General features: G+C 45.3%; 1 protein-coding gene across 1 annotated transcript in view; it reads right to left on the bottom strand.

Moving 5' to 3' along the window:
* Positions 1 to 25552, bottom strand: part of LOC137529223 (CUB and sushi domain-containing protein 3-like) — a 118040-nt gene that overhangs the window by 69961 nt on the left and 22527 nt on the right. Inside the window, exon 6 of the mRNA XM_068251208.1 lies at positions 16965 to 17144. Coding sequence (XP_068107309.1) covers positions 16965 to 17144 — 180 coding nt within the window. The remainder of the gene's footprint in view (positions 1 to 16964; positions 17145 to 25552) is intronic.

The following is a 25552-nucleotide window of genomic DNA, read 5'->3' as shown; positions in this document are numbered from 1 at the left end:
TCCCTTCTTTTATTTTTATACTGGCTATTACTGTTTTAATAATTGTTGATTTTAATAATTGTCTGTATATATTAATTATTTATATTGCTGTGAATAAAAGACTTCCTCCAAGTCATTCACTGTTCCGCTACCCTGCTTATCAGCAAACACAGAACTGATCCCGGGTCTCTGAAGAGACGCTACTGTTCGTTTGTTGTCGGCTAGACAGAATACAGTGTGTTTAACCGTTTTATTCGCAGGATTAGTCAGTCAGTGGGCTCCTCGGTCCCATGGTAACCGCGGTGGTGGCAGATCTACCCTGAACCAGTGTGTGAAGTTGTAATCACCCGTATCTCACAGGCTCCCTTCTGGTTTGTCTGCGGCTATCTCTTAACGGTTCCTGCGCATTGACTGCGACCAGAGTTCGCACGATCTGTGCGCTGGCACCGTTTAGAAGGCTAATCGCGGTCTGACCACTAGGGCTCTTGTGACAGTGAGCTTTTAGGTCCTTGGCTTCAATAAAAACAAATCTGATTTGCTGTTTGTGGCTCCACCCCCTTATCTGAATTTGAACCCCAGTGACCCAATGACCAACTGTACCAGGTTTGAGGCTTGTGCCGTTAACAGTGAAAGAATGGCAGCAATTTTAATATTACCTTGAAAATCAACAGGTGAATATTGATTGGCTTTTCTCGGCTCCACCCACTTTGCTGAATATTCATCCCAGTCACCCGGTAACCAACTGTACAAAGTTTGAGAACCCTGCCATTAACAGCGAAGAAGGGCTGCAGTTTACATTTTCCCAGGGAAATCTGTTTTTGACTCTACCCAGCGTTTGTAACCTTGACACACAGTCACTCAATGACCAAATTAGTGAGCTTTCGGGTTCCTGGCATCAAAATTGTGTGAATGGAAGCAGTTTATCCAGCAAATAAATCGGATTGGCTGTTTGTGGCTCCGTCCCTTTAGTGAATTTAAACCTCAGTCACTTAATGACTAACTGTAGCAGGTTTGAGGCTCTGCCATTAACAGTGTAAGAAGAATGGCAGCAGTTTCAATATTCCCCATGAAAATCAATAGGTGCATTTTGATTGGCTGTTGTAGCTCCACCTACTTTTCTGAATATTAATCCCATGCACCCAGTGACCAACTGTGTCAAGTTTGAGAACCCTGCCATTAACAGTGTAAGAATGACTGCAGTTTATATTTTCCCATTTAAAAAGGTAGTTGTTTTTGACTCCACCCACTGTTTCTAACCTTGACATACAGTCACCCAATTTTATGAGCTTTGGGGTCCTTGGCATTAATAAGTTGCATTTTTCCATTGAACATAAATAAATCTGATTGGCTGTTTTTAGCCCACCCCCTTTTCAAAATGTAAACCCTAGTCTCCCAGTGACTGACTGTACCAGATTAGAGGCCTCTGCCATTAAGATTTTAAGAATGAAAGCAATGTAAATATTCCCCTTGAAAATCAATAGGTAAATATTGATTGGCTGTTGTAGACTCCACCCACTTTCCTGAATATTAATCCCAGTCATGTCAGTGACCAACTGTGTCAAGTTTGAAAACCCTGCCAATAACAGAATGGCTGAAATCAATTTATCAAATCTCATTGGCTGTTTGTGGCCCCACCCCCTTTAGTGAATTTAGACCCCAGTCACCCAATGACTGACTTTGAGGCCTCTGCAATTAACAGTGTAAGAATGGTAGCAATGTAAAAAAAATCAATAGGTGAATTTTGATTGCCTGTTGTAGGCGCCACCCACTTTCTAAATATTACTTATAGTCACTCAGTGGCCAACTGTGTCAAGTTTGGGAACCCTGCCATTAACAGTGTAAGAATGGTTGTAGTTTATATTTTCCCATGTAAAAATGTAGTTGTTGGCGCTGCCCATTTTTTCTAACCTTGACATACAGTCACTCAATTATCAAGTTTATGAGCTTTGGGGTCATTGGTATCAATAATTTGTATATTCCCATTAAAATTACACAAATCTGGCTGTTTGTGGCTCTGCCCCTTTCTGAATTTGAACCCCCAGTCACCCACTGATCAACTGTACCAGGTTTGGGGCATCTGCTATTAACAGTGTAAGAATGGCAGCAATTTAAATATTCCCCATGAAAATCAACAGGTGAATTTTGATTGGTAGTTGTAGGCTCCACCCATTTTCCTAAATATTAATCCCATTCACCCAGTGACCAACTGCGCAAAGTTTGAGAACCCTGCCATTAACAGTGTAAGAATGGCCGCAGTTTATATTTGACCAGTGAAATTTGTTGTTAGCTCCGTCCACTCAATGACCAAGTTTGTGAGCTTTCAGGTTCCTGGTATCAAAAATGTGTGAATGGAAGCAGTTTATCCAGAAAGGAAATCTGATTGGCCCCTTTAGCGAATTTGGACCCCAGTCACGTAATGACCCACTGTAGCAAGTCTGAAGCCTCTGCCATAAACGGTGTAAGAATGGCAGCAGTTTCAATATTCCCCTTGAAAATCAATAGGTGAATTTTGATTGGCTGTTGTAGGCTTCACCCACTTTCCTGAATCTTAATCGCATTCACCCAGTGACCAACTGTGGCAAGTTTGAGAACATTGCGATTAACAGTCTAAGAATGGCTGCAGTTTACATTTTCCCATTAAAAATGAATGGCTGAAATTTGATTTGCTATTTTATGCTCCGCCCACTTTTCCTGAATTTGTAACCTCGGTCACCAAGTCACTAATTGTGCTAAGTGTGGGGACTCTGGCTTGATTACTGTGAGAATGGCAGCCTTTTCCATTTTTTCCATTGACATGAATGGGTGAAATCTGATTAGCTGCTTGTAGCTCCGCCCAAGTGTGCAGGGGGGCCGCGAGACCCCCAGAACATATCATCCCAGGTAGTAAGGCATCTGTATACCAAGTTTTGTTCAAATCGGTCAAGCCGTTTTCGAGTGATCGCGGCACATACACACATACAGTGGGTTGCAAAAGTATTCGGCCCCCTTGAAGTTTTCCACATTTTGTCACATTACTGCCACAAACATGCATTAATTTTATTGGAATTCCACGTGAAAGACCAATACAAAGTAGTGTACACGTGAGAAGTGGAACGAAAACCGTACATGATTCCAAACATTTTTTACAAATCAATAACTGCAAAGTGGGGTGTGCATAATTATTCGGCCCCCTGAGTCAATACTTTGTAGAACCACCTTTTGCTGCAATTACAGCTGCCAGTCTTTTAGGGTATGTCTCTACCAGCTTTGCACATCTAGAGACTGAAATCCTTGCCCTTTCTTCTTTGCAAAACAGCTCCAGCTCAGTCAGATTAGATGGAGAGCGTTTGTGAACAGCAGTTTTCAGATCTTGCCACAGATTCTCGATTCGATTTAGATCTGGACTTTGACTGGGCCATTCTAACACATAGATATGTTTTGTTTTAAACCATTCCATTGTTGCCCTGGCTTTATGTTTAGGGTCATTGTCCTGCTGGAAGGTGAACCTCCGCCCCAGTCACAAGTCTTTTGCAGTCTCCAAGAGGTTTTCTTCCAAGTTTGCCCTGTATTTGGCTCCATCTATCTTCCCATCAACTCTGACCAACTTCCCTGTCCCTGCTGAAAAGATGCATCCCCCGAGCATGATGCTGCCACCACCATATTTGACAGTGGGGATGGTGTGTTCAGAGTGCTGTGCAGTGTTAGTTTTCCACCACACATAGCGTTTTGCATTTTGGCCAAAAAGTTCCATTTTCATAGTCCCCAACCGTCGCGTTTTCGTCGGGACTGACCCGATTTGGGAGGGCTCTCCCGCTATGACCCCCCAGTGTCCCGGCTGGCTGGGGGGTCAGATGCAGGGGCGGACTGACTATTGGTTTAGGAAGGGAGGCAGCCAGTGAATGGGAGCTGGTGGCAAAGTGGCGGAGAAGGGGGGAAGTCTCCCCCCCTTCCCTCACCTTGGGGCTCCCTTTCCTGGCTCTCCCTTCCGGATTAATGTGTCTCCTCCGATGGCGCAGCGGCTGACAGCGGGCGGGAAGGACTTACCGCTGTTACGCAGATGCCGGAGAGAGCTGTGATCTGTGTTCCGCAAGTCTGATCTACTCAAGACCAGACTAGCGGCGCACAGATCACAGCTCCCTCTGCCGGCTGGAAGGACATCGGTAAGTTCTCCCCGCCCGTCAGCCGCTGTGCCATCGGAGGAGACACATTAATCCGGAAGGGAGAGCCAGGAAAGGGAGCCCCAAGGTGAGGGAAGGGGGTAGACTTCCCGTCTTCTCCGTCACTTTGCCACCAGCTCCCTTTCACTGGCTGCCTCTCTTCCTGGGGGCACCTATACACCTGGCTGCATATACTGGGGGCACCTATACACCTGGCTATACTGGGGAGACCTATACACCTGGCTACATATACTGGGGAGACCTATACACTTGGCTGCATATACTGGGGAGGCCTATACATCTGGCTATACTGGGGAGACCTATACACCTGGCTACATATACTGGGGAGACCTATACATCTGGCTACATATACTGGGGACACCTATACACCTGGCTGCATATACTGGGGACACCTATACACTTGGCTACATATACTGGGGACACCTATACACCTGGTTTTACTGGGGAGACCTATACACCTGGCTACATATACTGGGGAGACCTATACACCTGGCTGCATATACTGGGGAGATACTTTAAATTGATATATTACTAATTTTAAAATGTTAATATGAAGGAAAATGAACCAAGATAGAAAGGACCAATGATCAGGGGTGTGGCAGGGGCGTGGCTTAAGTGTCCCTCTTTCTCATCTCAAAATGTTGGGAGGTATGCCATTTTGGTCTCATCTGACCAGAGCACGTTCTTCCACATGTTTACTGTGTCCCCCACATGGCTTGTTGCAAACTGCACACGGGACTTCTTATGCTTTTCTGTTAACAATGCCTTTCTTCTTGCCACTCTTCCATAAAGGCCAACTTTGTACAGTGTGCATGACTAATAGTTGTCCTATGGAAAGAGTCTCCCACTTGAGCTGTAGATCTCTGCAGCTCGTCCAGAGTCACCATGGGCCTCTTGACTGCTTTTCTGATCAGCGCTCTCCTTGTTCGGCCTGTGAGTTTAGGTGGCCTTGTCTTGGTAGGTGTACAGTTGTGCCATACTCCTTCGATTTCTGAATGATCGTTTGAACAGTGCTCCGTGGGATGTTCAAGGCTTTGGAAATCTTTTTGTAGCCTAAGCTTGCTTTAAATTTCTCAATAACTTGATCCCTGACCTGTCTTGTGTGTTCTTTGGACTTCACGGTGTTGTTGCTCCCAATATTCTCTTAGACAACCTCTGAGGCCCTCACAGAGCAGCTGTATTTGTACTGACATTAGATTACACACAGGTGCACTCTATTTAGTCATTAGCACTCATCAGGCAATGTCTATAGGCAACTGACTGCACTCAGATCAAAGGGGGCCGAATAATTATGCACACACCACTTTGCAGTTATTTATTTGTAAAAAATGTTTGGAATCATGTTTGATTTTCGTTCCACTTCTCACATGTACACCACTTTGTGTTGGTCTTTCATGTGGAATTCCAATAAAATTGATTCATTTTGTGGCAGTAATATGACAAAATGTGGAAAACTTCAAGGGGGCTGAATACTTTTGCAACCCACTGTACATACATACATACATACATGCGATTTTATATATATATATATATATATATATATATATATATATATATATATATATAGATAGATAGATAGATAGATAGATAGATCTGAGCACCAGGCTGCAGAAGCAGGAAAAAAAGGCACATGCGGCAAGTGGACTAAATTGGCACCACCATAGGCACCAATACAAAATAGCCATCTTTGGGTGCCGGGGCGGATATTTGATCACTAGACCGCTATTGTACTTTATTTGGCACACGTGCCCTTTTTCTCTCCAGGTGCTGGACATGGAAGGGGAGCTGCTGCAATCTGACCTTGCTGGTCGTTCTGCACTGAGACCTGTCTAGGCACTGCATGCCTCTGCTGTCTCGTGCAGGGGGTTCAGGGAGTGTGTGTGGGGTCATGTGGCTGGAGAGCTCCCCCCTGGCACTGCTGGCCACAGCTACAGCCTCCTTCGTCCTAGCAGCCGCCCGGGGTAGTGCTGCCATGGCTGGACGGACAAAGCACTGGTGGCGGGACGGCTTCCAGTGCCCAGTCCCGCAGAGATCCGACGCGGAGGACGCCACCATCTGCTGCGGGACCTGCGTGCTGCGCTATTGCTGAAGCTCGACTGGGTCACTGAGGCAGCAGGGGGCACCAGAAAGTGGCAGGCGGGACAAGCAGAGCCAGGACTCAGCAGCAGGTAGCCACAGCTGTCAGGTTGCCAGCGGGCAGCACATGGGCAGGAGCAGGCTTCCACTTTACATATCGGTATTTAAAGGGGAACTGAAGTAAGAGGTATACGGAGGCTGCCATATTTATTTTCTTTTAATAAATACCAGTTGCCTGGCAGCCCTGCTGGTCTATTTCTCTGCAGTAGTATCTGAATAACACCAGAAACAAGCATGCAGCTAGACTTGTCAGATCTGACTTTAAAGTCTGAAACATCTGATCTGCTGCATGCTTGTTCAGGGGCTATGGCTAATCGTATTAGAGGCAGAGGATCAGCAGGGCTGCCAGGCAACTGGTATTGCTTAAAAGGAAATAAATATGGCAGCCTCCATATACCTCTCTCTTCAGTTCCCCTTTAATATTGATATTTACACTTTCATAGTAAAATATCAGTACTTAATACCAATGTTTTACTATTGGCGTTACTTGGTGCCCTTTTTTCCGCACGCCCTTTTTGCATATAGTCCCTGGCTGCTCCTATTAAATTATTTTAATTACATTTATTTACATCACCGTGGGTATTTCAACCTCTTGTTCTGCAGCACAGGGACAGAGAAGATGGAGACCCTCTCAGATGGGGGGTCTACAGAACAGCCCCCAGAGTAGGTAAGTATACGCACACTGCCTACCTCAAAAACCCACATGGATTAAAAATAAGAAAATAACTGGTGCTGAGCAGTCTTTCTGGAATTACCGTGCATCCCTTGAAGTTGTAAAGTCCAAAGTTCAGAAAGTCTATATCAAATAATCCCGCAATATTAACAGTGGTCATTCAATGCTGTGTTTTTTTTCAGCAGATGATCGATCTTATTACATCAAACAAAAGATAAATGTGACATGAGGAGAGGAAACTCTATATCCTACTAGGGGAAGAGGAAGCAACAGTGCAAATAGTGGCCCAATGTCACTGTCTACCAGGGGTGCTCATCAGGATTCCAGATATTCGAACTACCGAATACTCAAACTGGTTTTTCAGTATTCGAGCTCGAATAGCTGGATAAATTCGAGTGCACTCGAATTTGCATTAGGTATTTACTTTGAATACCGAGTTCGAATAGCATATCCAAGGAGATGACGTCCATTGACGTCATTGAGCCAATCAGAGGGCTCCCAGCCGAGGCCCTAGCAACCAATCACAGAGGGGAACCCTGGCCAACCCCTCCTCTATATAAGGCGGCAGTCATGTTGAGGAACTCGTCCTCTGTGATACTGAGAGCATCTTCAGTGCTGCTGTGTGTCTTTTCACGGCAGTCGTTTTGGCACCGCAGGAGGTGTCGCGTAAGCTATGGGACCTGGCGGTGGTCCCATGGCGGTCGTTTGGCACTGCAGGATGTGTCACATAAGCTATGGGACCTGGCGGTGGTTCCATGGCGGTCATTTTAGCCGTAAGCTATGGGACCTGGCTGTGGTTTTGGTGCCGCAGGAGGTGTCGCATAAGCTCTGGGACCTGGCGGTGGTTCCATGGCGGTGGTTTTTGCGCCGCAGGAGGTGTCGCATAAGATTTAGGACCTGGCAGTGGTACCATGGCGGTGGTTTTTACGCCGCAGGAGATGTCGCGTAAGCTTTGGGATCTGGCGGTGGTTCCATGGCTTGTTTTTTGCGCTGCAGGAGGTGTCGCGTAAGCTTTGGGACTTGGCGGTGGACCCATGGCGGTGGTTTTTGCGCCGCAGGAGGTGTCGCGTAAGCTTTGGGACCTATACAAAATGGTTGGGATAGGTGAGATAGCTAGGGAGCTGGTTGCTAACATAGGATTGATTGGTTTTTGTTAACACTGTAATTGGTGCTGAAATAATTCAGATTTTCATGCAGAAATCTGTTTGGGTGATTTTTGTAAGCCTCTGATTGGTGCAGAAATTCCGATTTTCATGAAGAAATACTGTTGTTTTCACTTTAAACTTCTTCTAGGGGCTTCCTTGTGATTGGCTTAGAAAATTCCGCATTCCTCTGGAATTACGCATCGTTCCGCGGAATTTCCGCTATAGCGCTAAGGCAATTCTATTCCGATGCGACGGAACGAAATCTCCAAATTCCGTCCGGAATTGCGGAAAAAAGAATTCCGCAGAACGCGGTGAGCATCCCTAAGTGTAGTGTGTATTGTATTGTAGTGACAGTCAGTGCTGAAGGCTAGACTAGGTTAGGGCCTGTGTGCAGGCCAGGCCTGCTAGTGCTAGGCTAGCCTTAGCTACTGTAGGTTACGGTTTACTTAGTTCACTGTACTAACTGTTATTGTGTAGTTAGAGACTGACAGAGAGTACTACTGTCTGTTTACTGTGTGTGTTAGCTTCATTTTTAGTCCACTCAATTCAGTGCTGCAGGGCAGGCAGCTATAATAGGGCTTGATTCACAAAAGAGTGCTAACTGATAGTACGGCCATTTTCGCAAACGCGTTTTTCACGCGAAAACTATATTGTTTCACGTGAAAATTCACAATTGCGCGCAATATGAAAATTCGCACGAAAACGGCCGTGCTATCAGTTAGCACTCTTTTGTGAATCAAGCCCGTGTTTGTTTTCTAATCTGCTGATTCCTGTGCTGTGAGACTGTGCAAATTATCTGTATTTCAAACATTCTGGGACACCTTTGACCAGTTCTTACAGACAGAAATCCACATTCTTGGACAAGGGATACATAATAGACCCGATAGCAGACACTATCGGGGTGGACTGGAGGGTTCGTCATACTCTTGTGTACAGGTAGTCCCCGAGAGGTGACACAGAGGAGGACACTGGAGGAACAGGGGACACAGAGGAGGTACAGGGGACAGAGATGGCATGATGTTCAACAGATTCAGGTTAAGAACGAACCTACAGTCCCTATCTTGTTTGTTAACCGGGGACTACCTGTATTTCGGGTAACAGATACAGGAGTGGTACCTGCGGATGTTCAACCACCAAAAAGTCTGCTATACTTTTATCTATGAGTCCCAAAAGCAGGAAGTCATTCACCATATGATCAACTTTAGACTTAATCACCCAGGTGGGATCACATCTACATTTCTCATAATGGTCAGTTATCTGTAACTGTCTCTATGTGCTTCTGCCACATCCTGATTTTTATCCATCACAACAGTAGCCCCTCCTTTGTCTGCCTTGATCACCACAATATCCTCATTATTCCTAAGAGTCTGCAGTGCTAGCTTCTCATTAGGTGACAGATTAGGCCTCACTGCATTCCACTATCCCAGGGGTCTCAAACTCGCGGCCCTCGATACAATATTTTGTGGCCCTCGCCGGCAAAAGCTTCCTTATAGTTCGCTTCAGTGCTCCCAAGTAATCCGCCGCTAAACGAGGGCTGCAGAGCCCCCAAATCGTCTGGGGGGCAATCCGCCAGCATTTCCTGGAAGGGGCAGAGCTTTCAGCTTCATCTGACTCTGCCCCTCCTGACGTCAATCGCCACACGGATCGCCGCCCCTCTCTGTGAAGGAAGAGTGAGAGGGGCAGGCAGAGGCGGCGATGCGCCGCGATTGTGAAATTCCTTATGCGGCCCAGCCTCATCCTGTCTTTGCCTCCTGCGGCCCCCAGGTAAATTGAGTTTGAGACCCCTGCTCTATCCATTCCATGCACCTCTGAAAAAAGCAATGTCTTAACCCAGGCTTTCTGAAGCAGGGTTCCTTGAGGACTCTACAAGGGTTCCTTTGAATGTTTCTCCATTGTGGGTGTTGGGGAAAGTATGAGACAGAGCACGCTATAATAGAGTGTACTTTAAAAAGAAGCACTAAATTGGTGGTCAGAATAATAATGAACACATTAATAACAGGCACTAGAATAAGGAAACATTGTAATGAAGGGCACTGTAATAGGTCATAAATGGCTACACCAGCTTTTAAAGAGACTCTGAAGCGAGTTAGCTAGCCATTGATTAGAGTAAAGGACCTTACATAGAGCTAAACTGCCGCTATCCTGTGGCAAGGCAAGGGGTCTTTACCCCCCAAAATCCCCTCTGTTATGCCTGGAGAGCACTTCCTGAAGAGGCAGAGCTAATGGCTGTAGCTCTGCCTCTCAGCGCGTCAATCCCGGCTGATCGCCGCCTCTCCCCGTCCCTCTCACTCTTCCTTCACAGAGAGGGGGAGGGGCGGAGATCCGTGTGGTGATTGACACGCATGGAGGCAGAGCTGCAGCTCATAACTCTGCCTCCATGAGCAGTAAAATCCACAACCAAGAAAGTCATGGATTTTGCAGGGGGGAGGGGGGGGGGTAAAAACTCTCATTTTGCCGCGGGATAGAGGCGGTTTAGCTCTATGTAAGGTCCTTTACTATAATCAAACCCTATCTCACTCGCTTCAGTGTCTCTTTAAAGACCATGCCACCCGCAAAATAAATTCAGGGGTTCCCCGAGATCCAAAAATGACTTGCAGGGGTTCCTTGTGATCCAAAAGGTATTTTCAGGGTTCCTCCTGGGTAAAAGGTTGAGAAAGGCTGTCTTAACCCCTCGGGGTCTTAATGATATGTTTAGTATGAAATGCTTCCTGTAACTAATGTGTTGTTTTTCCTCCCTTCTAGGTTCTGATGCAATGTCATCGGTGGGGGGTGGTGGAGAGAGGGAGCAAACATATCCCTGGGCAGTGAGTGTATGCTATTTACTGATAAGCTGTCTGTATTGATGTATCGTTATGCATATCTTTTGATTGCAAAATGTTTGCTTTATGCTCATGTTTACTCGGTGTGTTTGTGTATATCACAAAGGAGAACTGCGCTTCCAATACTCCAACTTACATCCAGCAAGAAGTCCAGTACCCTAAAAAACAATTAAAAACCGCACATAGTGCTCAATACTGTATGTTAAAAACAATGTTTGCACCACGTGTTCTCTAGGCAGGAGTGTTGTACATGTATGGGAAATTTAATATACACAGTGCATGTAGTGAAATTTATGTAGTCACCAGTAGGTGGAGTTGGTTATATATTGGGCACGTAAAAGTTAGTTATGGTTTATGCTAGTAGTATATAGATGTACATCCATGAGGGATGATAAGTTATGTTTAGCTATCACAATGCTTTGGTTATAATATAGAAAGGTAGCAGGTATGTGAAAATACAAGTAGTATGTGCACTCACAGCACTATGTATAGAGGTGGTGAGCACTTTAATTAGAGCGGTGTATATTGAAAAATCACTGTATAATAATAGTGCATGGACCAGTATGTATTGCGCTGTGGGTAGCTGCAACATATAGGTACCAATGCGATTAATTCACTGAGGGTAATATGGGGAGGGATCATCACTGATAAGAATCATATTGATATACAGTATGAGGTGTAGTGGAAAGTAGGAATAAGCATAATGGGAGTAGTATTGGAATTAGGCTGATACCATTCCATGGGTGAAATGTAGATTAAGCAATGAAATGTTGATATGTGATTTTTACAGCGATATACAGGAGATTGCCTGTTAGGAATAGATAGCTTGATATCTGTATTATATAGTGTAGGAGCCAAGATCTCATATGTTTTACATTAAGTATTCTTTTATATATTAATTATTATATGTAATATGGCAAAGTACGTCCACGAGGTTGCCTAGCGACGAAGGTGGATGGTGTCGTGGGCGGACCTCGTGACGTAGTAAGGCAGCACACGGCGGTATAAGTTAGCGTCAAGCCGGCGTGATCCTAGCCCCTGAATGAGTCACGTATGACGAAACGTGTAAAAAAGGGCGGAGCTTAGGATCACGCTGATGCTCAAACTAGGAAGAGGTAAGCCTGTGGTGGACGTACGGCCCTGAGTTCCGTGGCTAGGGCTCGGATGTTAACTACTGGTGACCTGAAGCGCAATAAAGTATATCTTTTAATCCGGATCCTGGTGCCTGCCTGGAGTTATATACAGATTATATCTGTGATGTGCAGTGAGCAAGAGACACTCCTGTGAGTGGAATCACGAGGGGGGATTGTTGCCCTGCGTCTGAAAGGTGATGGCACGTCCCTGTGGAGTGTGACACGTGGTGCAAACATTGTTTTTTACATACAATATTGAGCACTATGTGCGGTTTTTAATTGTGTTTTAGGGTACTGGTCTTCTTGCTGGATGTAAGTTGGACTATTGGAAGCGCAGTTCTCCTTTGAGATATATGCATTTAAGAAGAGTGAGGTGACTTTTTTATTTAACTGCGATCCCGTTTTTGAACTTGTGTCTGTGGAGCGCAGTATCTTCTCCTCTTTTGAGTGAATAGGTGTGTTTGTGGGTAAACACCTAGAATGTAGTGCCCAGAAAGAATTTGGACTTACCCTTAGGGGTTAACATGGACTTGACTGTGGCCTTGCTGGTCAGCTGACCATGGGGGTGGAGTCTATTGTACATGGGTGTGGTGCACTAATGTTATAAGTTTGCTGTATTCTGTTGGGTGCTTATACACCTGAGGAAGGGAGAAAATCCTGAAACATGTCATGTTAAGCAGCTTTTCTAATTAAACGCAAGTTTATTTATTGCCATTGGAGTTCCTCCTTCATTCATTCATTGTTCTTCTATTGTGCGGATGGTGCCCCACAGGAGGATTGTGCACTGGCGGCCCAGGCTATTGTCCTGGGTGAATGACCATGTTTGGGGTTACACTTGATTCTGGATGTTTCATGTAGCAGCATTTATACTTACCAAGTGCTTCATCCAGCCCAATGCCGGCCATGGGCTCTATCACAGTGTTCCTGGGCCCCTATGTTCCTCCGCTCTGTCCCCTGGTATATTTCCCAGGCATGCGTCACCGCGCATGCATGGCCCTGGCTGCACTCGTGCCCCTGTCGTACTCCCGTGGCCAAGCCGTTGTGCACCTGCGCAGTACTAACCACGCAGGTACAGAACGCACCCGGCGATGACTGGGGAATATACTGGGGGATACAGCGGGGGAACAGAGGGGCCCAGGAGAATGGCGATGGAGCCCACGGTTGGCATGGGTCTGGAGGAAGCCCCAGGTAACTACAAAAACTGCTACAAGAAAAATCTCTGGTACACTTTAAAGGTGGCCAGTGGCCAAACACCATTCAATTAAAAGATCCAATTTTACATCGATTCGATAATTACGATCAGTTGTTCCCAAAAATCAATAACTTTCTTTTAAATTGTTCAAGAAACCTGATCGAATGTCCCATTTTTATTTCATAAAAGATTAGGAGTGGTGGATTTTTCTGATCAGTTTTTATCAAAACTGTATGGTGTGTGGTAGGTTTTGAATTACTTGATGTACAGACTCAAGCAATTTTTTCTGAGTTTTCAATAATTTTTTTCATAATTGGGGAAAAATTGAACATATGGGGCTCGATTCACAAAGCGGTGCTAACCTACTTAGCACCCCTAAAGACTTTTGGGCATGATAAGCATTGCACTAAGTAAGTTAGCACCGCTTTGAGGGAAAAACTTGCGCGCAAAGCTTTGCGCGTGCAAAGTCCGGTGCGCGCTAAAAGTAGCGTAGGGTTTAATGGCGTTGCGCGCGTAAACTTTGTATGCGCAAAAACTTTGCACATGGGTTAATTTTATCACGCCCAAACTGAGTTTAGGCGTGATAATGGGCTTTTCAACAGCGTGCTAACAGTTAGCACGGCTTTGTGAATCACGCCCATAGTGTGATGTGAAAGTTTGGGCAACCTTGTTAATCATCAGGATTTTCCTGTATAAATTGTTGGTGGTTACGATAAAAAATGTCAGTTAAATATATCATATAGGAGACACACACAGTGATATTTGAGAAGTGAAATGAAGTTTATTGGATTTGCAGAAAGCGTGCAATAATTGTTTAAACAAAATGAAGCAGGTGCATAAATTTGGGCAACACAAAAAAGAAATGAAATCAATATTTAGTAGATCCTCCTTTTGCAGAAATTACAGCCTCTAAATGCTTCCTGTAGGTTCCAATGAGAGTCTGGATTCTGGTTGAAGGTATTTTGGACCATTCCTCTTTACAAAACATCTCTAGTTCATTCAGGTTTGATGGCTTCCGAGCATGGACAGCTCTCTTTAAAGTGAACCTCCAGACTAAAAATCTACTCAGCAGAACTGAAAAGGCTTGGTGTTTCTTTAACAGTTTCACAGCATCAGAACCATGTTTTTCTTATAGAAGTCTCATTTTTAGCTGCATTTTTAGCTAAGCTCCGCCCCATGAAAGAAAACTGCCCGGGCTTTTTCCCCCTGATACTGTGCAAAGCATGATGGGGTTTCCTATGTTGTTATTCACGTTGCCTAGCAACTGGGAGGGGTGATCAGGACACAGGACAGTTGGAACTGTGTCTCATGCTCCCTGTCACCTTCTTTCAACCAAAAAGATGGCTGCCCTTATGAAATCACAGACCTTTGCCTGTTCTTTTAAAACAGGGTGGGTAAGAGATTATATTACCTATCTATTTTAATTAACATAACTAATGTAACTTAATGACAGTATGTTTGTTTAGGCTGAAGTTCCTCTTTAAAGGAATACTATCAAACTTTATCAATTTCTGGCAGTAGCATAAATCAAAATTGCAACAATAGTCTGAGCAAACACAGCATATCTTTTTGCTGTGCAGTGTCTTTTTTTTTTGTTTACTTTACCTTATAGAGTGCGTCCCCTGAAAAACTGACGGCGTCGGGGAATGGGGCAGCTCATTATATGAGAGGGGATTCCCATATTACAGTGTAGCAGTGGATTTCAGCTTTCCCCACATTAGAGCGCATTATTCAGCGCATGACCCGCCGAAGTAGCCTGCTATGAGGAGCGAGAGACAACCGCTCTCGCTCCTACTCTGCCCAGCCAATCCGCCCCAGGAGACTTCCGTGTACCGGGCTGCCACCGCAACATCATTGTTTGCTACGCAACGGCAAACACATTAGCTGGAGGAGGGCGCGTCATGATCCTTCCTCTCCTTCCGCTCCTGCTTCCAATGCTTTCAGGAGCACTGACGCGCCCTCCTCCAGCTAATGTGTTTGCCGTTGCATAGCAAACAATGATGTTGCGGCGGCAGCCCGGAAGTCTCGGGGCGGATTGGCTGGGCAGAGTAGGAGCAAGAGCGGTTGTCTCTCGCTCCTCATAGCAGGCTGCTTCGGCGGGTCATGCGCTGAATAATGCGCTCTAATGTGGGGAAAGCTGAAATCCACTGCTACACTGTAAAATGGGAATCCCCTCTCATATAATGAGCTGCCCTATTCCCCGACGCCGTCAGTTTTTCAGGGGACGTACTCTATAAGGTAAAATAAACAAAAAAAAGACACTGCACAGCAAAAAGATATGCTGTGTTGCTCAGAATATTGTTGCAATTTTCATTTATGCTAATGCCAGAAATTGATAAAGTTGGATAGTATTCCTTTAACTCACACCAATTTTTCAATTATATTCAGGTCTGGGCACTGAGATGGCCATTTCAGAACATTGTACTTGTTCATCTGCATGAATGCCTTAGTGGATTTTGAGCAGTGTTTAGGGTCTTTGTCTTGTTTAAAGATCCAGCCCCGGCACAGCTTCAGCTTTGTCACTGATTCCTAGACATTGGTCTCCAGAATCTGCTAATACTGAGTGGAATCCATGCGTCCCTCAACTTTGACAATATTCCTAGCCCCTGCACTGGCCACACAGCCCCACAGCATGATGGAACCATCACCATATTTTACTGTAGGTGGCAGGTGTTTTTCTTGGAATGCTATGTTCTTTTTCCTCCATGCATAACACCCCTAGTTATGCCCAAATAACTCAATTTTAGTTTCATCAGTCCACACAGCACCTTATTCCAAAATGAACCTGGCTTGTCCAAATGTGCCTCAAGTGGCTCTATTTGAGCTGTGGGCGGAGAAAAGGCTTCCTCTGCATCACTCTTGCATACAGCATCTCCTTGTGTAAAGTGCACCGAATGCACAGTGACTCCATCTGCAGCAAAATAATGTTGTAGGTCTTTGGTGCTGGTCTGTGGGTTGACTCTGACCGTTCTCACCATTTGTCGCTTCTGTCTATCCGAGATTTTTCTTGGACTGCCACTTCTAGCCTTAAATTGAACTGAGCCTGTGGTATTCCATTTCCTCAATATGTCCCTAACTGCGGCAACAGACAGCTGAAATCTCTGAGACAGCTTTCTGTATTCTTCCCTTAAACCACGATGGTAAACAATCTTTGTCTTGAGGTCATTCGAGAGTTGTTTTGAGACCCCCATGTTTCTACGTTTCAGATAAAATTAAAAGAGGAGGGAAACTTACAATTGACCTCCCTAAATACTCTTTCTCATAACTGGATTCACCTGTGTATGTAGGTCAGGGGTCACTGAACTTACCAAGTCAATTTGAGCTCCAATAATTCGATCTAAAGGTTTTGGAATTAATAAAATGACAACAGAGCCTAAATTTATGCACCTGCCTAACTTTTATTTAAACAATTATTGCGCTCTTTCTGTAAATTCAATAAACTTTATTTCACTTCTCAAATATCACTGTGTGTGTCTCCCATATGATATATTTAACTGCCATTTTTTATCGTAACAATCAATGATTTATACAGGAAAATCATGACAGTTAACAAGGTTGTGTTAACTTTCGCATCCCACTGTATATGTGTGGTACATCGGTCAGATTTTTGAAATGTTGTAATCAGTCAAAAATGTATTGCAGTTCTTGAATCATAATGATATTTTAAAAAATGTATGTTGTGTGGCCACCTTTAGCATAAGTTACCCTACCTAACATGTAGAATACTTACCAATACACTGGGGTGGTGGAGGATCCCATGTACTCTGTATAGTGCATCGTATAGTGTTGGATCCATTCATTGTAAAGCCTTTGTTACATTCGAATTCCACCACAAAGTTTAATCTGTATGGACCACTAAATCCCGAAAGCTTTTTTGAGTTTGGCACATTTGGTGAAGGACAATCAACAACTATAAGAAATATAAACACCAATTACCACTGCTGAACACTGAAAACATGTAAATTAGTACATTTGCTGTATATGCTGAATATAAAATAATTTCTGGTTTGCAATTATAACCTGACCATTAACAATAAAAACAAGAACAGTATTTACTAAGCTTCACTTCTGGAGAGAAACATCCCGTAATCCTAGCAAAATGAGCATACATGTAAAAATATGTAAAAAAAAGTAAAATTAAAGAATAACCTCCCTGGCGTTATGATTACTTCCAGTTTTAGGGTCTAAAAGCCAGAAAGGATGAAGCCGGCACCATCAAGTTGCTCTTTAGGTTATTTATTAAAGACTGTCATCGAGTACAAATAAGTACAGTGTGCGACGTTTCGGAGCGTTAGAACATGCCCCTTTATCAAGCCATGACAGTCTCAATATGTCATGGAAACAATGAGTTTAAATAGTACATAATATTCAAACCTACCAATCATAGGCTATCTAACTCACTAGCCAATCCCCATCCACTATGTATGAAGTGGACCTGATGGGGAACTTGTTACATATAGTCTAAACCAGGGGTGCCCACACTTTTTCGGCTCGCGAGCTACTTTCAAAATTATCGAGCCCAAGAGATCTGCCAACATACCCCCCCCCCCCCCCAATCGCAGCATAATTGGGCAGCTGTAGAATTCCCCCCCCCCCCCCCCCCCAATCCTGATTTCTAAAGCAAGTCAGCAAGCATCAAGTGAAACTGTACTTGTATGTCCAATACTACAAATCAAATCAAGTACAGACAAAGGTTCAATGCACATGCTAGCTGATATGCTGCATTTGGATTCCTTTGAACTGTTTACAATAGTTATCAGAGATCCTTATCAGATAGGATCCATTATTAACTCATCACACATCATAGCAGTCCTACAAACACATTTGTGCACACATCTCAGCATGCTGCTGGCTGGTAAACTAATTACACTGTGATCAGCAAGCAGCAGCAGACCTTTATCAACCAGGGTGAGACTTCTGTATGTGGATTCTTTCTCTCACCCTTCTCTGCAGGCAGCTCTCGGTTTCTCCTTACGACCTGCCTAGTTTCCCTTCTGGAGCCCCGTGCAACACGCTGTCTCCTCCAGCATTCAATCTTCCCCGCTGATTCCTCTCGCTGTGCATCCTGGAGGGGAGGGGCCTCAGGCTCTCACTGGCTATTCCTCTCCCTTCTCCTCCTTCTCTGGCTGTCACGTGCTGCTCTGCATAGCGTAGCAGAGCAGCACAATTAGATACAGTAGCCGGCGCTGCACTAGCAGCGTCGGGCACACTATTTTAATACCCGGCCGCTATCTACCCAGCAGTCCTTCGCGATCTACCGGTAGATCGCGATCGACGCATTGGGCACCCCTGGTCTAAACCAATAGATTTAAAGCTCACCCACCTGTCCATTTCAGCCATCCCCCTCAAAGCGCACCATCTAACCGCCGCCGCAAGTAGAAGTATACACCCATCTATCTGCCGGACCTGATGGGGAACTTGCGGGGAGGCGGCACCGTAACGTCACTGAGACGCGTAGGACGCGGACAGATATCCGCATGCGTCCTAAAGGGGCAGGACAGAACGTCACTACCCAATGCCGGCCGATCACGTGGAGGGAACCACCAATCAGCCAGCCCTGCGTCTCCCTGTATAGCTGTAGCGGCCAGACAGCCGCAACAAGGCGGCTAGACCGCCGCAAAGAGCAGCTAAACAGCCGCAATGCCATGGCGATGAAAAACCAAAGGGGTAGGAGAAGATGTGCAGAGGGGATGGGGACACAAACATAACTCCAGCAGAGAATTGCGAATGTAGCATCAATATAGAGCAGAAACAGCTGGTTGATATAAAACAATCAAAAGCAATACATGCAGCGACCACTTTAAAGGGGAACTTGATGGTATTTAAGTATACAAAACAAAAATAAAAGTAAATAAAATACAAAAAAATAAAAAAAAAGTAAAATCAAAAATTATAAAAAGGGTGTAAGATCGTAATCTCGATTTAATCCACGGGGCTCAATGGTATCAAGCATGCGAATCCAGTGTGCCTCGCGTAGCAACAATTGTCTATGCCTGTCACCACCTCTTTTTAAGATTGGTATGCTGTCAATAATTTGACAGCGTAATTGGCTGACATTATGTTTACAGCGTACAAAATGGTTGGCAACAGGTTGCTCCACGAGACGCTCACGGATTGCATGCTTGTGAGCTGATAATCTAATCTTACATTTTTGGGTCGTCTCCCCTACATATAATAGCCCACATGGGCATTTTAAAATGTAAATTACATATTTAGAGTCACAATTATAGACCCCTCTGATATTAAATATTTTGCCCGTTCTTGGATGTGCAAATACACTACTCCTGATGACAGAATTGCAGTGGACGCAGTTAAGGCATGGGTACATTCCTCTCCTGGACCCTTCAGGGGGTCTTACTAGAGTTCTCATCTCAGCATGTGTGAGTTTGTCCCTCACTTGTGTGAGTTTGTCCCCACTTCTGCGCTCTAGCTACACTGGACTAAAAGTTCACCATAATCTTACACCAACAGAGAGATTAGCGCTAAAGGAACTGTCATCTAATACTCTGATCACTATTAAACCAGCTGATAAAGGGGGCGCAGTGGTAGTAATGGATACCTCGGACTACCTGGAGGAAGCTATGAGGCAACTCAATGATACATCCACTTATACCTTGCTACCCTGCGACCCCCTACCAGACATTAGACAGAAGATCAATCATCTATTAGATCAAGCGGTTAGCCAGGGGACAATTGATGCTAAATTAGCTAGTTTTTTGAAAATAGAGCACCCTAGGACTCCACATCTGTATTTGTGTCCAAAGATACACAAGAGGTTACAACAGCCCCCGGGTCGACCGATAGTGGCCGGGATTGACTCTGTCCTGTCCCCGTTGGCTAAATATTTAGATTTCATTTTAAGGCCATTTGTCATAGCGCAGAAGTCTTATGTTCGGGATACTTCTATGTTTCTTGAATTTATTGCTACACTTACTGATATCCCAGAGGGCAGTCTCTTGGTTACTTTGGATGTGGAGAGCCTCTACACCTCCATCCCGCATGATGGGGGTGGGGAGGCTGTTCGTCATTCACTGTTTACTGCTTCAGATTTTGATAGACATCAGATTGAGTTTCTTGTAGAACTGCTGGGACTGGTACTTACCTGCAACTATTTTGTGTTTAACGATCAATTCTTCTTACAGGTTCGGGGGACAGCGATGGGGTCCAATGTGGCCCCGTCCTACGCAAACATATATATGAATGAATATGAGGAGTCTTTTGTTTACAATAACTCTTGTTTTAAAAAACATGCCATTTACTGGTTAAGATATACAGATGATGTGTTTTGCGTGTGGGCGGGGCCACGTTGGACCCTTGACCAATTTGTGGGCGAACTGCACGATCAGTGTGAATTTATCAAATTAACATCTCATTGTGACGTTAAACAAGCTAACTTTTTGGATACCATGGTAAACTTATCAGATGGTAGATTTGACACTAATCTGTATGTGAAGCCGACTGACAGGAATGCCATCCTGTCATATGAAAGCTTTCATCCTACTAACACAATTAGGTCTATACCCAAGGCACAGTTTAAAAGGGTCAGCCGCATAGTGGGTGATAACAGCAGGAGGGAGTTTAGATTCAATGAAATGACACAAAAATTTATTGATAGACATTACCCTGAGGACCTGGTTGCGGAGGCATGCAGGACGGCAGTGGGTACGATTCCAAGATCTAGGGCCGATATGGGTAACCGTATTCCTTTTGTGACAAAATATAATGTCCTGAGCAAGGACGAAGCAAAAATTATTAAAAAACATTGGTCACCTCTTGCCCAGTCGTTGCCCTTGGTCCCTGAATTTCGAAATCCTCCGCTATTCTCCTATACAAGGGCCCCTACATTGAGGGACAAACTCACACATGCTGAGATGAGAACTCTAGTAAGACCCCCTGAAGGGTCCAGGAGAGGAATGTACCCATGCCTTAACTGCGTCCACTGCAATTCTGTCATCAGGAGTAGTGTATTTGCACATCCAAGAACGGGCAAAATATTTAATATCAGAGGGGTCTATAATTGTGACTTTAAATATGTAATTTACATTTTAAAATGCCCCTGTGGGTTATTATATGTAGGGGAGACGACCCAAAAATTTAAGATTAGATTATCAGCTCACAAGCATGCAATCCGTGCGCGTCTCGTGGAGCAACCTGTTGCCAACCATTTTGTACGCTGTAAACATAATGTCAGCCAATTACGCTGTCAAATTATTGACAGCATACCAATCTTAAAAAGAGGTGGTGACAGGCATAGACAATTGTTGCTACGCGAGGCACACTGGATTCGCATGCTTGATACTATTGAGCCCCGTGGATTGAATCGAGATTACGATCTTACACCCTTTTTATAATTTTTGATTTTACTTTTTTTGTATTTTTTTTGTATTTTATTTACTTTTATTTTTGTTTACCATCAATTTCCCCTTTAAAGTGGTCGCTGCATGTATTGCTTTTGATTGTATTATATTAACCAGCTGTTTCTGCTCTATATTGATGCTACATTCGCAATTCTCTGCTGGAGTTATGTTTGTGTCCCCATCCCCCTCGGCGCATCTTCTCCTACCCCTTTGGTTTTTCATCGCCATGGCATTGCGGCTGTTTAGCCGCTCTTTGCGGCAGTCTAGCCGCCTTGTTGCGGCTGTCTGGCCGCTACAGCCATACAGGGAGACGCAGGGCCGGCTGATTGGTGGTTTCCTCCACGTGATCGGCCGGCATTGGGTAGTGACGTTCTGTCCTGCCCCTTTAGGACGCATGCGGATATCCGTCCGCGTCCTACGCGTCTCCCTGGTAACGTCAGTAACGTTACGGCACCGCCTCCCCGCAAGTTCCCCATCAGGTCCGGCGGATAGATGGGTGTATACTTCTACTTGCGGCGGCGGTTAGGAGCGGAGATGGTGCGCTTTGAGGGGGATGGCTGACATGGACAGGTGGGTGAGCTTTAAATCTATTGGCTTAGACCAGGGGTGCCCACACTTTTTCGGCTCGCGAGCTACTTTAAAATTTGCAGAGGCCAGGAGATCTACCAACGTCTAAGCACGCCCCCCCCCCCCGCGTAGGTTAGCCAGGTATATGTGCCTGCAGCATAGGTTACGTGCCCTCAGTATAGGTTAGCCAGGTATACGGGCCCCCAGTGTAGGTTAGCCAGGTATATGGGCCCTCAGTGTAGGTTAGCCAGATATATGGGCTCTCAGTGTAGGTTAGCCAGGCATATGGGCCCTCAGTGTAGGTTAGCCAGGCATATGGGCCCTCAGTGTAGGTTAGCCAGGTATATGGGCCCCAGTGTAGGTTAGCCGGGTATATGGGCCCCCAGTGTAGGTTAGCCAGGTATATGGGCCCTCAGTGTAGGTTAGCCAGGTATATGGGCCCTCAGTGTAGGTTAGCCAGGTATATGTGCCCTCAGTGTAGGTTAGCCAGGTATATGGGCCCCCAGTTTAGGTTAGCCAGGTATATGGGCCCCCAGTGTAGGTTAGCCAGGTATATGGGCCCCCAGTGTAGGTTAGCCAGGTATATGGGCCCTCAGTGTAGGTTAGCCAGGTATATGGGCCCCCATTGTAGGTTAGCCAGGTATATGGGCCCCCAGTGTAGTTAGCCGGGTGTATGGGCCCTCAGTGTAGTTAGCCGGGTGTATGGGCCCTCAGTGTAGTTAGCCAGGTGTATGGGCCCTTAGTGTAGTTAGCCGGGTGTATGGGCCCCCAGTGTAGTTAGCCGGGTGTATGGGCCCTCAGTGTAGTTAGTCGGGTGTATGGCCCCTCAGTGTAGTTAGCCGGGTGTATGGGCCCCCAGTGTAGGCTAGCCAGGTATATGTACCTGCAGGCAGTCAGAGGAGAAGAGGCGGCGAGGAGAGACTCAGGCAGGCCAATGGGATGCAGGGGAGAAGCGGCGGCGAAGAGAGAGGCGGCGCGGCCGCTACGTCATGGCTGGGGGCGGCGTCGGGTACGTTACAAGTACGCACGTTGCAGGCTGCTCGTCGCCGCCCCCAGCCATGATGTAGCGGCCGCGCCGCCTCTCTCCTCCCTCTCTCCTCTCATGCATCCTTATTGGCCAGCAGCTAAACACGAGCTGCTGGCCACAACAAATTTTACGAGACGCGGCCGAGAGGCCGCGATCTACCAAGAAGGCGGTCGCGATCTACCGGTAGATCACGATCGACTTATTGGGCAGTCCTGGCTTAGACTATATGTAACAAGTTCCCCATCAGGTCCACTTCATACATAGTGGATGGGGATTGGCTAGTGAGTTAGATAGCCTATGATTGGTAGGTTTGAATATGATGTACTATTTAAACTCATTGTTTCCATGACATATTGAGACTGTCATGGCTTGATAAAAGGGCATGTTCTAACGCTCCGAAACGTCGCACACTGTACTTATTTGTACTCGATGACAGTCTTTAATAAATAACCTAAAGAGCAACTTGATGGTGCCGGCTTCATCCTTTCTGAAGATTTTCGCTCAGGTGGTGCTGGGCTAGCCGTGGCACATCCTATTGATCATCTAGGGGTTGGTGCATTTCTACATCTTCTGCTGCAGGGTCTAAAAGCCATGCAATTTTTTTTCACAAGTATTTAGACCCTAAAAACAGGGGAAAAAAAACATACCACAGAGAGATCTGTAGCAGCTCCTGCATATAACTCACTCAGGCACTGAATTACCGCTCTGAGCCGCGGATTTCCGTCCCGAGCCTGACTCAGGATTACTGCTAAGGAGGTTAAAAGATTATAAAACATCTCAAAATATGTTACTTGTCTTTTTCTGGATAAACCAATACCCTACATACCATATTTCATCACTAGTTGGGATGTGGCATACCATTATCACCAACTTGTGCGCCTGTAGCGATTGGATCAGATCTCTATGATGCACAGATTGGGGGACCCCATTGCTGTACAGATACATTGCTAGGCAACAGCACAGTGATGCATCTGTACAGTGTTAGGTCCCGGAGCTGTCGCCCTAGCGATCGCGTCCGACCGTTACAGGCATTAGTGTCCACTAATCTTAGGGCTAAGTATAGGTAACACAAGGGGTTAATTCGTTAGGTAGGAGTTAACATTTTAGTGGGGGGTGAGAAACACTTTATTATTTAAGGGGAACACTGTTACTTTTTGTTTCACCTTCATGAATGAGTACTGCTATTAGCAGCAGTCATTCGCTGTTAAATAAATATACGAGCACATGCAGGACGTGAATTTCACATCCTGGAATGAACAGGAGGACCAATTGTGATGTGAAATTCACATCCTGTAAGCTTAAATGGTTAAAAGGTTTAGATTACTTACAGAGTAACCAAGCAGCTCGTTCTCCTTTAGTCCCCTATACTTTCCTAGTGGTTTGGGTCACCCCGAGCTGCTTGGTTACTCTATTGTACAGGTCCATGCCCTATCCCATAGAGAAATATCAATCCCTGCCATACACTGAAGAGGACAAACAGTCCCAAATAGTCTGTCTGCATGTGTTGGTATGGCTCTGTTAAATTTAAAGTATACCGGAGGTGACATGTGACATGATGAGACTGGGCATTATCTCTGGTGCATTGGCTATCATTCATAAAGCATTTCCGCATGCGGAAATGCTTAAAACAGCTGACTTTACCGAACACTCGGCAAAGTCAGCATTCATAAAGGCTCTTTCCGCATGAAAAAATGACACTACCGAGCAGAGTGATAAATCACCGCCTTGTGCGGTGATTATCGGTACAAATGTAGCAAAATGTTAATTCATAAAGATTACCTCAAGCGGTGTGAGGTCGGGAAGTACCGCTCCCTCTGATGTGGCGATACTAATGTAAGTGAATGGAGGCACACAGACCTCCCAGGCAGCTGCAGCAGAGCGGAACACGGAGAAATGTATCAACTCAGCAGCTTCCGTGTCTCCGCCTGCCTACCGCCTGCCTAGTTCGGGGAATCTCCGCATTGCTACCGCACATGGATACTTTTTTATGAATGCCACCCAGAAGTCTAAAACACCGCCAGCGGTGTTTTCCCGCATTGATTCCCCTTACCGACAGCTCCTTTATGAATGATAGCCATTGTCTTCTAGTTATCTCCTGCTGAGTACAACAATGCCTAATTGCTAGGCAGATAGATGGTCAGATACCCGAGTTAAATATCAGGTATGTAAGTGGCTGACTCAGAGATAAAAAGGGGAATTTATTATCAGTGAGGGTCACACTGCAGTCACTTCCTGCCTGAGTCAGGACTGAGTCAGCCACTTTATACCTGATATTTAACTCTTTCAGACAGAGAAAGAAAAAAAGGAACACAGCATAGTTATTTGTGTGCTAGGCACTGTACATACACATGTCTATCTCATCATGTC

The sequence above is a fragment of the Hyperolius riggenbachi genome, chromosome 1 (assembly GCF_040937935.1).
Source record: "Hyperolius riggenbachi isolate aHypRig1 chromosome 1, aHypRig1.pri, whole genome shotgun sequence".
Lineage (NCBI taxonomy): Eukaryota > Metazoa > Chordata > Amphibia > Anura > Hyperoliidae > Hyperolius > Hyperolius riggenbachi.
This window is presented reverse-complemented; position numbering and strand designations above follow the sequence as displayed.